Here is a 16,138-nt window from a genome sequence, read left to right as displayed (position 1 = left end):
ACTGGGTACCTTCCTGCTGTCAATTTTCTTTTCTCACTTGAGGGAGCCTGACCTTGGCTTTCAGTCACAGCCCAGCCTGTGGCTGTGGCATAGTTTTCTTTGTCTGTTTGAGACAGAGTTTCTCTGCGTAGACTTAGGTGTCCTGGAACTAGCGCTGACCAGGCTGACCTCATGGTGTATGCATGCTTTTTGATTTTATAAGAAACAGGCCTGGGGCCAGCATGATGGCTCAGCCAGAAAAGACCATCAAGCCTGACGACTGGAGTTCACTCCCTGTGACTCCCACATGGTAAAAAGGAACACCCCTAATGTATCCTCTGACCTCCACACGTGTGCTGTGGCACACATATATAAATATATGTATATTTTTTTAAGGGTAGTGAATTGAACAGAGGGATTTCTCGAAGGTATTATTGTGATAAATTGTGCTGGTTTCTTTCAATCCACCTTAACAGTCTATGTGCAGAAGTTCAATACACAGGATGTCTGCACAGTTAAGCATCAGTAGCAAGTGGGTTATAGTTATCATTTTCTGTTTTTATTTTGTTTGTTTGTTTCGTTTTTTGTTTTTTGTTTTTTTTTTCAAGACAGGGTTTCTCTGTATAGCCCTGGCTGTCCTGGAACTCACTCTGTAGACTAGGCTGGCCTCAAACTCAGAAATCCGCCTGCCTCTGCCTCCTAAGTGCTTGGATTAAAGGCGTGCGCCACCACCGCCCAGCTTTCTATTTCTTTTTAATTAATTAATTTTATAATCTGTGTATAGGTGTTCTGTCTGCATGTATGTCTGTGTAGCATGTGCCTGTAGAAGCCAGAAGAAGGTATCAGATCTCTTGGAACTGGAGTTACAGGCAGTTGTGAGCTGCCTGTCATGTGGATGCTGGGAATCCCCAAGATACTGTGGAAGGGCAGCCAGTCCTCTGAACTACTGAACCATCTCTTCATCCCCTATAATTTTTTTTTTTTTAAGAGAGGTTAGCACTATTCTTCAGGCTGGACCAGAACTTACATCGAGGCCCAGGCTAGTCTCAATTTCCTGTAGAGCCTCAGCTTGAGCCTCCCACCCCCCAAAAAAAGACCTCTAGGATCACAGGTGTGAGCCATCGCACACATCCCACAAATGCCTGAGTGACTCTCAGAAGGCTTAACAAGGAGCAGACTTGTTGCCAGTTGAGGTGGAACACATGGGAGTCTGCTTTGTGGTCAAGCCAAACATCCAGCCATTCAAACTCATGGAACTTCCTAAAGCCATTTTTAAACTGTCTGCTCTGGCTCTTCCCTGGGCTTTTGCATTCTGCTCTGTGGGTTCTTTGTTTTAATAGACACACCTCTTATCAGATTCAAAGCTTTATCAGGGATTTCACTGGCTGCACAGACCAAGCTTTTGCTGAATTCGCAGGCTATGGCAAGGAGTTCAAGAGTTTACAGTTACATACTGAAGGAGACGGACAAGCTCACACTTGTCCTCAAATTGGGGGAGGCTGAGGCGGGAGGGGTTTAAACCATGTAGGCTAGAGATAGCCTGGGCTACTGAGTGAAATCGTTGCTCAACAACTGGGGTGCGGGGCACAGAAAGAGAATTTCACACTGCTATACAAGTGAGACAAATGTGCACACACATTTGCAATGACAAAATGCCACAAAGGCAGCTAGTTATGAGAATAATCCTGGAGAACTTGGGACATCTGGAGACCAAGAATTCGACTACCATAACTCACAGAACACAGTCTATAGTGGAAGTCTAGCTTCGGGCAGACAAGAGTACAGAATCTTTGGGAAAAATGTATTCTAGGGGGCTGGTGAGATGGCTCAGCAGTTAAGAGCACTGACTGCTCATCATGAGTTCAAAATCCCAGCAACCACATGGAGGCTCACGACCATCGGTAATGAGATTTAAATTTAAAAAAAAAAAAAAAAACCCTTTGGGCCAGAGGGAGCAGCTCTGGAACAAGAGGGAGAAGGGAAAGGAGGGAAAAAAGCATTCTAGGAACAACATGTCTGCCTCATCATTTGCCTTTCAAGAGAACATCAGAAAAAAATAAAATAAAAGGGGAAGACCAAAAGACTGAAAGACCTGGGCATGCTCAGTATCAGACAGACACACTTGACTGGACAAGCAAAGGAGTCTTTACTTTTGTAAGGCACCTGCAGGGGTGCATTTGTGGCGGTAATTTGAATGTAACTCAGAACAGTTCCCAAGAGATGAATGATAGACTTTTCATCTTGTTTTTATTAGATTTAAGGCAGGGTTTCATGTAGCCGAGGCTAGTCTTGAACTCACTGATGCTTCTGTATCTCTCTCCCAAAATCTTTGATTATAGACAGATGCCACCATTTTGACTCTAAAATTTGTAAAATGATTTATTATTATGTGTAAGGGTCTTTTTGCCTGTACGTCTGTCTGTGGACCACATATACGTAGTGCCTGCTGAGTCCAGAAGAAGCCTTGGACCCTCTTGGAACAAGAATTACAAACTCTTTGAGAAGCCAGCCATGTGGATGCTAGGACTCAAACCTGGGTCCTTTGGAAGGGCAGCCATTTCTCCAGCAGACATTTCCAGTTACATGTTCTTGAGGAAAGGGTCATTTCCTGGTGTAGTTCTTTCATTCTAAGCCCACAGGATAGTATGAAGTATGCAAATACTGTGTGTACTGGGTTGCAGATGGGCAGTTTGGTATGTAGTGTTGATGTACATGTACTGATTGTGACAAGGTACATACTTGCAGACATGCTGTAAGTCTGATGGGGTACAGTGTGTGTTAAGGCACACATATTGAGGTGTTTGAATGAGGACATGATGACCGCAGCTGTGCCGCATAATGTGTTGGAGCGGTGTGCTGGGATACACATAGCTTGTGCTCGCTTAGGTACAAACTGTATTGCGGGGCACACCAGGTCCCGGCGGCAGACACAAAGATGTACACCGGGACCAATTTACCCATAAGGAAAGGTGGCGAGAAAATGCGCTAAAATGGGGAAGGGCCCGGGGGTTCCCGTCTTTCTTCCGCTGCCACCTTGGCCAAATCTCTATAACACTGCTAGACTCCACGCAAACTGTAGCCTCTTCCGGGAGTGGGAGGAGCCTCGTGCGGCAGGGCGTGGCTTCTGGTTCGCTGGGCGGGGACTGGCCTGCAGGATTTTTGCCTTCCGCTTGTTCGCTGAAACTGTCCCCAGTATGCTGTGGGCGCGCCGGCCTGGGCCGGCCGCTCTGCTGCTCCAGGCCGCGCTGGGTCTTGGGCGGCGCGGGCGGTCGTGGCAACGGCCAGAAGGCAAGGACACCGGCGTGCAGGTGCATAACAGCCTCACAGGCAAGAAAGAGCCGCTGATCGTGGCCCGCTCGGACGCCGTCTCCTGGTGCGTTCGCCGGGAGGGGAGGGGAGGGAAGAGGAGGGGCGGGGCGGGAGGGTGAGCCCGGGCAAGTCAGTCCTGAAAGCCTGACACGTGGTCCCCGGAGCGTCACCCAAACACTGCGTGTGTTCAGTGAAGGTTGTTAAGGGAGGCTTAGGGCTCTTTCTTGCAGATCTCACACATGGTAGATCTTAATATGTCCCCAGGTATAGCTGTGGACCGACTGTGTACGACCATGCACACCTTGGCCATGCTTGGTGAGTTTCCTAGATTTGAACCTTTGACAAAGTCAGAGGGTTGTTTATTATGCAAAGAGTAAACTGTTAGCTTGTTTTATAATCTGTTCAGTGAACTGAGTGATGATTGCGTTCTGGGAATTGTGAGACGCTGGAATGTTAGTCTCTTTGGTCTTGATAGCTGTTCGGAGTTGCATACCCATTGCTCAGGTCTGGACATTCAGGGATTCGCTGTGGAGTGAGATTGACCCGTTTTCGAATGTTTCTAAGGTTGGTCCAGAGACCCGAATCCAACCGTGGGGCATCATTGCCTGGCCTTGGAAGGGTCACTCTCTTGCTGGTGTCCTGGTTCTTATTTTGAGTGAAGACAGAAATGACAACAGGACATCTTCATGGCAGTTTCTGGAAATAATGTCTATGAAGTGCCAGTTAACACAGCGCCCCAAATGTTCTAGTCCTCCACCACGACTGACAGTGGTTCCTGTGTAGTGCTAAATACTCCTGGGCAGCACTGGAGCTGCATTTGTTGACATTTCTCATTTCCTAATAAAGTTTGTTTGTTTTTGAGACAGGGTTTTTCTGTGTTGTCTTGGTTGTTCTGAAAACTCACTATATAGACCAGGCTGACCTCGAACTCAGAGATACACCTGCCTTTGCCCAGGTGCTGAGATAAATGATATACACCGACTGCCTGGCTCTTACACACTTTTGATTGGGTATTTTTAGGCCTAAATTAAACATAAGTGTGGAGGCCAGAGGGCATCCTCAGATGTTATCCTCAAGTGCTATCCCCTGTCTGTTTTGAGACAGACTCTCTCACTGGTTGGGATGTCAGTCCCCAGTATCCAGCTGTTTCTGTCTCCCAGCACTGGGGTACTATGGACAATCCAAGTGAACAAGAATGCTAAGAAGCTCTTGTTTCCAGGCAGTGGTGGCACTCACCTTTAATGCCAGAACTCTGGAGGCAAAGGCAGGTGGATCTCTGTGACTTTGAGGCCAGCCTGGTCTACAGAGCAAGTTCTAGGACAGCCAGGACTACACAGAGAAACCCTGTCTCAAAACAACAAGAACAAAACAGTCTTGACATTTGACTTCTGTATCATAGGACTTTTTACACATTTAAATAGATGCAAACTCATCCAACAGCTGTAATCTTAAAAACAGCAATACAGTATCCCAAGACTGATGTAGTTGCTTTTGTTGCTTCTCACAAGGCCCTCCTGGGCCTCTAGATGGGACCCAGTTTGTTAGAAAGTACTTGGCTTAGTTCCGTATGAGCTAAGCATCAACTGTAGTCCACAGTTTGGAAGTTACATAGCAGTGTGTTACATTGTAACACATTTCTTTTCAAGAATAATGATGATGGGGCCCAGGAGATGGCTCCCTGGGTAAAGGCCCCTCTTGTATGAGCCTGACGATCTGAGGTTGATCCCCAAGATTCACTTGGTGAAAGGAAAGAACTGAGTCCTGCAAACTGTCCTCTGACCTCAACATACATGTTGCACATCTGCCCTCTCATGTGCGTGCACATGCGCACACACACACACACACACACACACACATACACACAGCATGCACACCACACAGGTAGTAGTAGTACTGGTAGTAGTTGACGTGTTTATAAAAAAATAAAGCCGGGCGGTGGTGGCGCACACCTTTAATCCCAGCACTTGGGAGGCAGAGGCAGGTGGATTTCTGAGTTCAAGGGCAGCCTGGTCTACAGAGTGAGTTCCAGGACAGCCAGGGCTACACAGAGAAACCCTGTCTCGAAAAACCAAAAAAATAAAAAATAAAAAAATGAAAAAAAATAAAGGGATGAAGAGATTGTGTTCTATGGGTGTGTGGTGAGGTATGGAGGAAGGGGATGTCTCAGTGGGCCCATGCTGAGGCATCTCTTCCCCATGAGGGACCAGCCACACACCAGTATAGTACAGAACAGAGTTTGTTCAGGGCATGGGGAGGGGAGCCAGGAAGGTAGTAGAGGCAGGGAGAGAGAGAGAGTAGAGAGAGTAGAGGCCGGCCATGACCATGTGGAAAGAGGGGGAAAAGGGGAGGGGCGAGGGGACAGAGAGAAGCTAGAGGCAAGAGATTAAGAGAGAGGAGGGGGCAAGCAGCCCCTTTTATACTGGGCCAGGCCTACCTGGCTGTTGCCAGGTAACTGTGGGGAGGAGCATACCTGGCTGTTGCTGTAACTGTGGAGGTGGCGTTTAGACAGAGTACTAACCGTAGTAGTAAAAATTGGGGACTGGGGAGATGACTTTATGCTTAAGAGTACTTGTTTGTAGAGGACCTAAGCTCCTCCCATCTAAGCTCCTCCCATCTACGCTCCTCCCATCTACGCTCCTCCCATCACCCATACGATGGCTTACAACCATCAAATACACACATGGTGCACATGCATTCACACAGGCAAAACACATGTACGTGAAATAAAACAACTTAATCAAAAATAGCATAATTTTTAAGAGCTGGGCAGCAGCGGTGCACGCCTTTAATCCTAGTACTTAGCAGAGGCAAGCAGGGCTCTCTGAGTTTGAGGTTCCAGGACAGCCAGGGCTACACAGGGAAACCCTGTATGGAAAAACAAAAACAAAAAAATTAGGTTAAAAATAAAACAGTGGCCGGGCAGTGGTGGCGTGTGCCTTTAATCCCAACACTCGGGAGGCAGAGGCAGGCGGATCTCTGAGTCTGAGGCCAGCCTGGTCTACAGAGTGAGTTCCAGGACAGCCGGGGCTGCACAGATACACAGAGAAACCCTGTCTCGAAAAACTAAAACTAGAATAAGTAAATTAGCACCGTTGACTCTGTGTGTTGAAGACGATTCAGTGCTTTTCCTTCAGTTCCTATGTTAGATTTGACATCATCCGAAGGATCCTGACCAGAGTGTTTGGGTGCAACGTGGTCATGGCGATGAGCATTACCGACGTGGATGATAAAATAATCAAGAGAGCTAACGAGGTAAGCACAGCAGCCTCACATTGTCCGCGAGCCAGCGGCTGAGCGGCCGGTCCCGACTGTGTCTACTTTCATGTATTCCTCATACTTGTGACCTTTATGTGTCCCAGAGAGAGTCCCCCCAAAAAAAACAGAACAAAATGGCGGCAGGCTATGCTTTTTTCCCACTGAAGGAAGTTAAGTCGATGGAGGTGTGGAGAAGCGCCTGTCCAGTGGTGTCCACTGTCCCCATCCCTCCCTGTGATCAGTACCTCGCTCTAGCTCTACCAAGACCCCCCGGGCCCTGACTTTGACCTTGGACACCCTTGTACATATGCTCTGACGCCTCATTTCCATGTTTCTTTTATTTTGTTGTTAGACCCGAGGTCTTACTCTGTAGCCCAGGTTGGCCTCTGTAGCCCAGGTTGGTGCTGCAGTCTGTTTCTTGACCACCAGGAGGTGCATATGTGTTCCTCTCCATCACAGTCTGGGATCAGCCTCTACAAAAGACCTGTGTGTATTCATAACACATTCTGCTTTGTAATTTTCAAACAGGTTTGCAATAAGGTCATCTGTATTAACTTTATGCAGATTCCCAAGCTACCCAGTCACTTACATTATCTATGTTATAGATTTGTGCCAAGTGTGACACTCCTCTTTGACTACTCCATTGTGAAACTTCCCAAGCCAAGGGCAGAGTTTGTACTCTTGTTTATTTATTTATTTTAATTTTTTCTTTAATTATAAAGTAGTTTTTTCCGTATGATATATTCTAGTTATGGTCCCCCCCCCTCAGATTCTCCTCACCTCACCCACTTAAATCCACATCCTTTCTCTCCTTAGAAAACAAACAGGTATCTAAAAATAAAACAAAGTATCAAACCAGAATAGGACAAAACTGACAACCAAGCAGAAGAACAACAATAAAAAGAGACAATGAGAAGCACAAGAAGGATATACAAGCACAGGGGCACAGATATCCCAAAAGAACGCATGGAAAGCATGCCCTCTACAAAAGACCTGTGTGTATTCATAACACATTCTGCTTTGGAATTTTCAAACAGGTTTGCAATAAGGTCATCTGTATTAACTTTATGCAGATTCCCAAGCTACCCAGTCACTTACATTATCTATGTTATAGATTTGTGCCAAGTGTGACACTCCTCTTTGACTACTCCATTGTGAAACTTCTCAAGCCAAGGGCACTCGCTAGTGTGACCACCCCTGTCCTTCCTGGACAGGAGGTGGGCATCAAAGACAGTGTATTGAGGTAGTGGCACAGCCGTCCTCCCAGAGTCCCCGCCCTCTGGTGCCTCTCTAGAGACTGGTTACCTCATACGTATCCCTCAGCCTGTCACGTTCTGCATCCTCACGCCCCTCTGACATCTCGGCTGTCTCAGGGTATCAGGGCATTCACTTTGAGTCACTTCTCCCCATTTGTACAGGAGTATGTGTGGGGTGAGCCACAGCCTTCAGATGGTGTGGGCCTTGGAGTGGGCCCACAGCCCCGGCCTTCTGACTTCAGCTCTGTGCAGGCAGGGCCTTCTGGTGTGCGTGAATAGCTTCCGCTTGAGGCCTGCAGCAGAAAGCATGTCTTTCCTGCAAATGTTGACTCATGTCAACACCATGGGCCCCACACCAGCATGCTCTGAAGACTTGGTGGAGGAGATAGTTATCCCAGGTAGCAAGCATGGGGTCAGGGCCTCTCTGGGTTCTTCCAGTGACTGGGCATTGTGTCCTGAATGCCACCCTCACAAGAGGGCTTTCCCGGGCTCCTTGATCTTGCCTTTCACCCCTTGCCTTGCCTTTTCAGTGAGGAGACATTTTCTGAAATGTTTGTGAAGTTTTTGTTTCTGTGTAGCCCTGGTTGTCCTGGAACTCACTCTATAGACCAGGCTGGCCTCCAAAGTGCTGGGATTAAAGTCCTGTGCCACTACCACACAGTCTGTGTTGTGTTGTTTTGTGTTACGTTGTTGTTGTTGTTTTGCAAGGTTTCATATAGCCCAACATGGCTTCTAACTCCCTATGTGGCTGAAGATGACTTTGAACTCTAACCTCCACCCTTCGACCCTTCCTCCTGAATGCTGGGATTAGAGGTGTGAGCCACCACACCTGCTGCTCTAGAGAACACTCTGCTCATTTTCACAACTGAAGGTTACTGTGAAACTGCCCCATGCGTTGTGTTTCTGGAGCCTGTGGGATATTAATACCTCTTCCAATCTTTCCTTCCTTCTTTTTCTTGTTTTGGTGGGGGGACAGAATACTTGTTATGTAGACCAGGCTGGCCTAGAGTTCCACCTGCCTCTGCCTCCTGTGTGCTGGTATTAAAGGTACACACCTGGCTTTGATTTTCTTGTCTTGAATCTGGTAGAGATCTGAAGTGAAGCTGACCTCAATGGGAACAGGCCTTCCAGAAGGAGTCTTGGGAGACCTTTGCCCCTTGGGACATGTGTGGAAACCCCCTCATGAGTCTTCTCCTGTGTCCAGCTCCACAGTGGGCAGCTGCTATCTCATTTCCTGGCCTTTGTGAAGAACACCTACTGGGTAACAGGCTGGGGCTGCCAGCTGCAGCCGATGGGAACACTGCCCAAGATCCACCCACGTTGTAGCATGAGTTAGAATTTTCCTCCTCTTCTTCTTCCTTCCCTTTCTTCTACTTCTCCTCCTGCTTTGTCTTCTTTTCCTTCTTCTAATTCTTCTTCTTTTCCTTCTAATTCTTCTTTTTCCTCCTCTACTCTTCTTTGTTTTGTGTGTGTGTGTGTGTGTGTGTGTGTGTGTGTGTGTGTGTGTGTGTTTTGAGACAGGGTTTCTCTGTATAACCCTGGCTGTCCTGGAACTCGTTCTGTAGGCCAGGCTGGCTTCAAAGTCAGAGATCCACCTGCCTCTGCCTCCCAAGTGCTGAGATCAAAGACATGCGCCACCACCACCTATAAATAACTTTTTGTTTGCATATGTGTATATACACATGTATGTGTATATGAATGTTTGAGTGTGTGTATGCATACGTGTTGTATATTTGCTTTCTCTGGACATAGCCATTACTATTGTGAACAGGAGCAGCTGTGGTCACCTTAGTATGGGACCCTTGTAAGATCATTCCTACTAACATTCTCTCCTGGAGGAGAAGGATGCCATCACATCCCATGAGATCCTCAGGTCTCTCAGCCTGAGATTGTTCTGGACAGAAAGTTATGCAGGGGATTTCATAGTTGCTTGGTGAGTCACCCATGGTCCTGCTAGGAGCCTCAGTCAACTCACTGGTTCACCATGGACTTGAAGAGAATCTTCCCTTTGGTCTACACCGTCTCTGTGTTTCCTTCCATCTTCCCAGTAGAAGTCACATGACACTGTGTGTGTGTATGTCACATGACACTGTGTGTGTGTATGTCACGTGACACTGTGTGTGTGTATGCATGCATGCACAGGACTGATATATGGTAGGTTGTACATATTATCCCAAGGCAGACAGCTTGGTGGGAATTAAGATGTCTGTGCCCTTCTCCCCAGAGGGTCCTTTGTCTCTCCCTCCTTCCCCCTCTTCCTGTCTGCCTCCCATTTCTACAGCCCATTCTGCCCTCTGTCAGACAAAGGCTGCTATGCTACAGTTAGACACTGTTGTACAGAGCGTGAATAAACAGATGATGGAACATAGTACAGAGTCCAGAAATACACAAAGTAATTAATGGGGATTTGTTTTATGATAAAAGATGACATTTCAAATCACTGGGGTTGGGGGAGGTGGATCATTCAGTAAATAGTGTTGACAGTTGGGGAACCATCTGGAGAAAATACAAACCCACGTTAGATACATTCCACACAGCCAAGGCAGATCAGAGATTAAATATAAGAGGGGTGGAGCCCTAGATTTCTCGCAGAAATCCCAGGATGTTTCTGTGGCTTCCCGTGGGGAAGGGTTTCTCAGTATGTGTGCAAGTGCAGATCCATTTATGTAGGAAGACTGAGCAATAGAAGAGATTGGAAAATATAAACCAAGTTTTCAGTGTGAATCACCATACGGTTAAAACCCTGAAAAGGAGGAGCTGGAGGAATGGCTCAGTGGTTCAGAGCATTGGCTGCTCCTCCAGAGGACCGTGGTTTGATACCCAGCACCCACAGGGCAGATCGACCATCAGTAACTCACTTCCAGGTGATATGACGCCATCTTCTGGCCACCTTGGGAATTGCATGCATGTGCTACACAGACACTTATGTAGGCAAACATCCAGACGTAAAATTAAAATAAATAAATAAATAAAATAAAAAAAGAAGGCGTTGTGGTGGTACACTCCTTTAATCCCAGCACTTGGGGGGGGGCAGAAGCAGGTGGCTCTCTGAGTTGGAGGCCTGCCTGGTCTACAGAGCGAGTTCCAGGACAGCCAGGACTATACAGAGAAGCCCTGTCTGGGAAAAAGAAAAGAAACTTAAGAGAACTAGTGAAAGATGAAAGGTATCAAGATCAAAATAAACACAAAATTCACCAGAAATGTATGTAGCTATGTGCAAAAATAGATGTAGGTATGTACAGTACCACAGCATGTAAAAGTACAAATCAGTAGGAGGAGTCAATAGAAGGGGGTTCAGGCATCTGGACACGTGAGGGTGTGTTCCTACTTACTCAGAACTGGGAGGGGTAAAGATCAGAGCAGAAAGCTTTTGAGGAGACGTGTGTTGTGCCCTACAGAGGGAGTGTGACTGCACTGGGCGCCGGGGGACTCCATCTCTGAAGCAGTGGCTCTGTGGTGCTTGTGTATCTCACCTGGACACTCCATCTTCCCAGCAGCCTACGGGGCTGTGGTAAACCACAGGCTGGGCATTATAGCTTGTGATGGACCTGGGGCCACTGAGTTGGCAAGAAGCAGTAGCAAGCCCCCGGGTCACCCACTGTCCTTGAGGTCAGTCTCAGTGGTGGTGGTGCATTAGAGCCCTGTCAGTCTGTTGGCCGCCAGGCTCCACCAGTGCCACTGAGAAACTTGAGAGAGATTCTTGATGTTTCAGAGCAGAAATGTCTTATCTCATGAAAAAGGAGATGTGTTTCACGAGGAAGATGGGTGTGCTTCAGGCAGGCCCAGCACACAGTAGGTACTACATAGATGCTTGCTGAGTGTAGGTAGATTGTGGATTCTTGTGCAAGGTGTGCACAAAGCCTGTGGTTTGTTTGAGTGTTTGAAACAGTTTTGCTATGTTGCCTTGATTGAGGTAGAACTCACTCTGTAGACCAGGATAGCCTTGAACTCAGAGATCTGCCTGCCTCTGCCTCCCAAGTGCTGAGATGAAAGGAGTTTACCAATAATATTTAGCATCTACTTCTTTTAATTTAAAATAAATTATTCTTTAACAATTTTATACACACACACACACACTCACACACTCATGTGCCTTCCCCTTTGACGTTCTTGTTTGTTTTTTGTAACACACTGACTTAGATAATGCTGCCTTTATGAGCATGCTTCAGCCCTGTGGAACAATGGTTCCCCCTACTCAAGCAGCCCTCAGCTGCCAGTAGCTCCTCAGCTGGGGTGGAGCCTAACTCGTCCCTCCCCCCATGCGTTCTGGGATTATTTACAGGAACTCTGCTTCTGGGCCAGAACTTCTGTGTCCCGTGCTCAGCTCTTAGAGACCCAGGTCCCAGCACTAAAGGTCTGTGTTTCCAGATGTCCTACTGTGGCAGCTTCAGGAGCTCAGGATAGCCCCCGCCTGAGGACATCAGTACCTGTTCCCTGATTACTGTGTTCTGTTACTTCCAAGTACTTCACTAAGGCTTTAAAAAAAAAAAAAAAAGAAAGAAAGAAACCATTTCTTCCTGCTGTGGGTGATGTAAGATAGCAACTCATCTCTTGTCCTTTGGAGTAGATGCTTGCTGCACTCGTGGGAGATGGGGGTTGGTTTATCATGTGGTAGAAGCGGTGCTGTTACCCGCTTTTCTCTGCACCCAGAGGGCAGGGCCCATAAGCCCTTTGACTGCTGAGCTTTAGAGCAAATTAAACACCTTAAATGAACACTCAGATCCTGAGGCTGAGTCCCAGTGGGGCATGTGGCCACCATCCTGTCTGCAGGGGTGGCCTGGTCTGCCATGATGGGTCTTCCCGATGTACTGATGTCCTTGTGTGACCTTGTGCAGATGAACATGTCGCCCGCTTCTCTCGCCAGCCTTTATGAGGAAGAATTTAAACAAGACATGGCAGCCCTGAAGGTAAGCTGCAGTTTCCTCTTAGTAAAGGCGCAGTGGTAGCTGACCAGCATGATCAGGAACAATCGGCTGTTACTGCCTGAGTATGGGCCCTGTGGTGTCAAGACTGAAGAGAGGAAACAGATCTAGGTCTGCAGAGTAGGTTCCGTGATGAGCTGAGTGGATGGAGCTTTGGTCCCGGGGCAGCAGGATGAGCTGGGTTCTTCTCTTTAGGGCCTGAGGGAGCCTGTGTGAATAAGTTAGTCTGTATCCTTGCCAGAATGCCCTGATTTATCTTACATTCCTGTCAGAGTCAGGCACATTCCTGTCACTGAGGTCTGGCTGTCTGGCTCCTTGTTTCTCTCCAGTGGCCTTGTCTGTTGAGAGTTGGTAGGGAAACCATGTGGGGAAAGCCAGTTGGCTCACTGGGGCATCATGGTGGTCATGACTTAGGATGGCTGCCACCCTGTCTTGCTAAGTCTGTGCATGGATCTTGAGCTCGGAAATGACCCGTGGCGTCCACGCCTCTGCTTCCTTCCAGGTTCTGCCGCCAACAGTGTACTTGAGAGTCACCGAGAACATCCCTCAGATCATTTCCTTCATCGAAGGGATCATCGCTCACGGCCACGCTTACCCGACAGCCACAGGTAGCGTGACGGTTACATCTAATCACTGGGTGGATGCTGGGGAGTTGTGAGGCACAGGGCAGGCTTGGGCTGAGGAGTCCACACACTTGGTTGGCTGTGTTGATGTGGGCCTGGTGCTGTGTCTGTAACACTGGTCCAGTTCGTTTTTAAAATTTTCATTTTTATGTATGTGTATGCGCGTGGAGGGGGGCAGCCAGGGGCTGAGGTTACAGGCAACCGGGAGCTGCCCGGTGTGGGTATCAGGAACTATACTTGGCTCCTCTGCAAAGGCAGAAACACTCTCAGCCACTGATCTCTCTGGCACCCGAGTCCATTCCTTTTTCCAGATTTTGTTTTATCTTTTAAAATTATGTATCTCAGGGTTAGGGTTGTGTGTGTGTGTATGTGTGTTAAAATTGTGCGTGTATGTAGACATCTGTGCCTATATACACACATGCATTGGGAGATCAGAGGAGGATGTCAGGTGTCTTTATCATTCTGTACCCCATTTTATGTGTGCACGTGTGTGTGTGTGTGTGCACGTGTGTGTGTGTGTGTAATGTAAGCATGTTAAATGCTATGAAAGCAGTGTATAATTCATTCGGTCTACTCAGCCAAGCAGTTAGAAGAAGGCTCTAGGCAGAGTCTTCACAGTCTGTGGAACCACTTAACCAGACACCAGGTGTCTTACTGAGGGTTTCTATTGGTGCAGTGGAACACCATGACCAATAAGCAAGCCGGGGAGGGGAAGGTTTATTCAGCTTACACTTCCACATCACTGTTCATCATCGAAGGAAGTCAGGACAGGAACTCAAACAGGGCAGAAACCTGGAGGCAGGAGCTGATGCAGAGGCCATGGAGGGTGCTGCTTACTGGCTTGTTCCCCACAGCTTACTTAGACCACTTTATAGAACCCAGGACCACCAGCGCAGGAATGGCCCCACCCACCATGGGCTGGGCTCTCTCCTATCAATCACCAATTAAGAAAATGCCCAATCACTGGATCTTATCGAGGCATTTTCTCAACCGAGGCTCCCTCTGTTCAGATAACTCTAGCTTGTGTGAAGCTGACATAAGGCTAGCCAGCACAGCGTGTAAAGACAACCTTACTTGGTTTTAAGCGGTTCCTCTATGTCAAGCTATGCTCTGATTGGTAGTTGTTATACTGGGAGAACTGTCGAAGATGCTGCCCTCACCTCCTGGACACAAGCGGCCTGGGCACCGGATTGCCTGCCGTGTGGCCATTGCCCCAGCTGCTTTACCAGCTGCCTGGGGGCTCCTCACCCGACTCTCCCTCCACAAAACAGTTTCTTGAGACAGACTCCTGGATAGCTTCCCGCTCTCCTCCCATATGTAGTATGTGGAAAAGCAAGGGAACAGTGTCCTCATTCCCACGCGTGTGCTGAGGGCGCATGTGGTTAGAAGCCGACTGCACGGCTGGCAGGGTTCCTTTCATCAGGGAAGTAGCAGCATTTTGGTATTAACTGAGGCACCACTCCGCAAAAACAACTTAGCAGGGATGACACCAAACGTCCCATGCCAGTGGCTGAGTGTGTCCCTTGGGAGGCCACCCAGCATTCGTTCATCCAGATTCAGTGTGGATCATCAGACCTTAGTTTGTAGAGCAGGGACCTGTGCTTGAACCACGCCGTGGTACCCACCACTCCCTTCCACCCTACATCTTGAGAGGGTCTAAGCCTGAACTTGTCATTTCGGCTGGGCTGGCTGCTGGCTGGCTGCTGGCTGGCTGCTGGCTGGCGAGCTCCCAGGATCTGCCTCTCTTTACACCAAGCACCGGGAGCCACATCTGGGTTTTATGTGGATGCTTGAACACAGCAAGAACTTTTGCAGCAAGCACTCTTACCGCTGAGCCACCTTGCTATCTCTGTACAGGAATTTTCAGAACAGCTGGAGACAGGGCAGGGCCTCTAGAGACTGTCCCTTCCTGTTGGGCTGGCATGCCTTGTGTCTTAGTTAGGGTTTCTATTGCTGTGAACAGACACCATGACCGAGGTAACTCTTATAAAGGACAACATTTAATTGGGGCTGCCTTACATTTCAGAGGTTTTGTCCATTATCATCATGGGGGAAGAAGCATGGCAGCATCCAGGCAGACACGTGGCAGACAGGTACCTGAGGGGATCAGCAGGCAACAGGAAGAGAAAATGAGCCACTGGGTCTGGCCTGAGCTTTTGAAAGCTTAAATCCCACCCCCAGTGACACACTTCCTCCAACAAGGCCACATCCCCTAATAGAGCCACTCCTTATAAGCCTCTGGAGGCCATTTCTATTCAAACCACCACACGCTGTTTGTCACAGAACAGTTAGCCACCCCTCACTACGGCAGCATGAGTCTCCAAATAGATTGAGTCCCCGTGCTGTGGTGAAACCTGGCTTACGTTCTGCCTGTTGGCCTCCCTGCCCTCTGCAGGACAGTGTCTTTCCACATAATGGAGTCGAGACACTTGTTAGTGGTTATGGCTTTTTAGAACCTCTAACCCTGGGTCCCCTCTCTCTGTGACTCACAGGCACTTGAGTCCTTCAGCGTTGTTGGCATGACCCCCTCCTCCCACTTTGCCTTTTGCCTTACATCTTGTTTCCCTGCATCTTGGCAGTTTATGCTTGGCTGTTCCTGTGATCGATCACACACTGACCTCAGCTATCCCTTCCCTGGCTTTTTTTTTTCTTTTGAGATCTGGTCTGTTGTATCCCAGGCTGGCCTGTAACTTATGTGGCTGAGGGTGACCTTAAATGCCTGATCCTTCTGCTTCCCCTGATCCTCCTGCCTCACCGCCTGGATCCTGAGGTTACAGGTATGCCTACTGCACCT

General features: G+C 48.2%; 1 protein-coding gene across 3 annotated transcripts in view; it reads left to right on the top strand.

Annotated features, from left to right (window-relative positions):
* The first annotated feature begins 3,173 nt into the window (after positions 1-3,173).
* Positions 3,174-16,138, top strand: part of Cars2 (cysteinyl-tRNA synthetase 2, mitochondrial) — a 34,871-nt gene continuing 21,906 nt past the window's right edge. For 2 of the 3 annotated variants that reach the window (XM_028766367.1, XM_028766366.1), the window contains exons 1-5: positions 3,174-3,352; positions 3,553-3,603; positions 6,423-6,540; positions 12,635-12,706; positions 13,224-13,329. In XM_028766367.1, coding sequence (XP_028622200.1) covers positions 3,174-3,352; positions 3,553-3,603; positions 6,423-6,540; positions 12,635-12,706; positions 13,224-13,329 — 526 coding nt within the window. The remainder of the gene's footprint in view (positions 3,353-3,552; positions 3,604-6,422; positions 6,541-12,634; positions 12,707-13,223; positions 13,330-16,138) is intronic. The other variant, XM_028766368.1, reaches the window with a different exon arrangement.

The sequence above is a fragment of the Grammomys surdaster genome, unplaced genomic scaffold, assembly GCF_004785775.1.
Source record: "Grammomys surdaster isolate TR1022 unplaced genomic scaffold, NIH_TR_1.0 167, whole genome shotgun sequence".
Lineage (NCBI taxonomy): Eukaryota > Metazoa > Chordata > Mammalia > Rodentia > Muridae > Grammomys > Grammomys surdaster.
The sequence above is the reverse complement of the archived record's forward strand: the minus strand, read 5'-3'. Positions and strand labels throughout refer to the sequence as shown.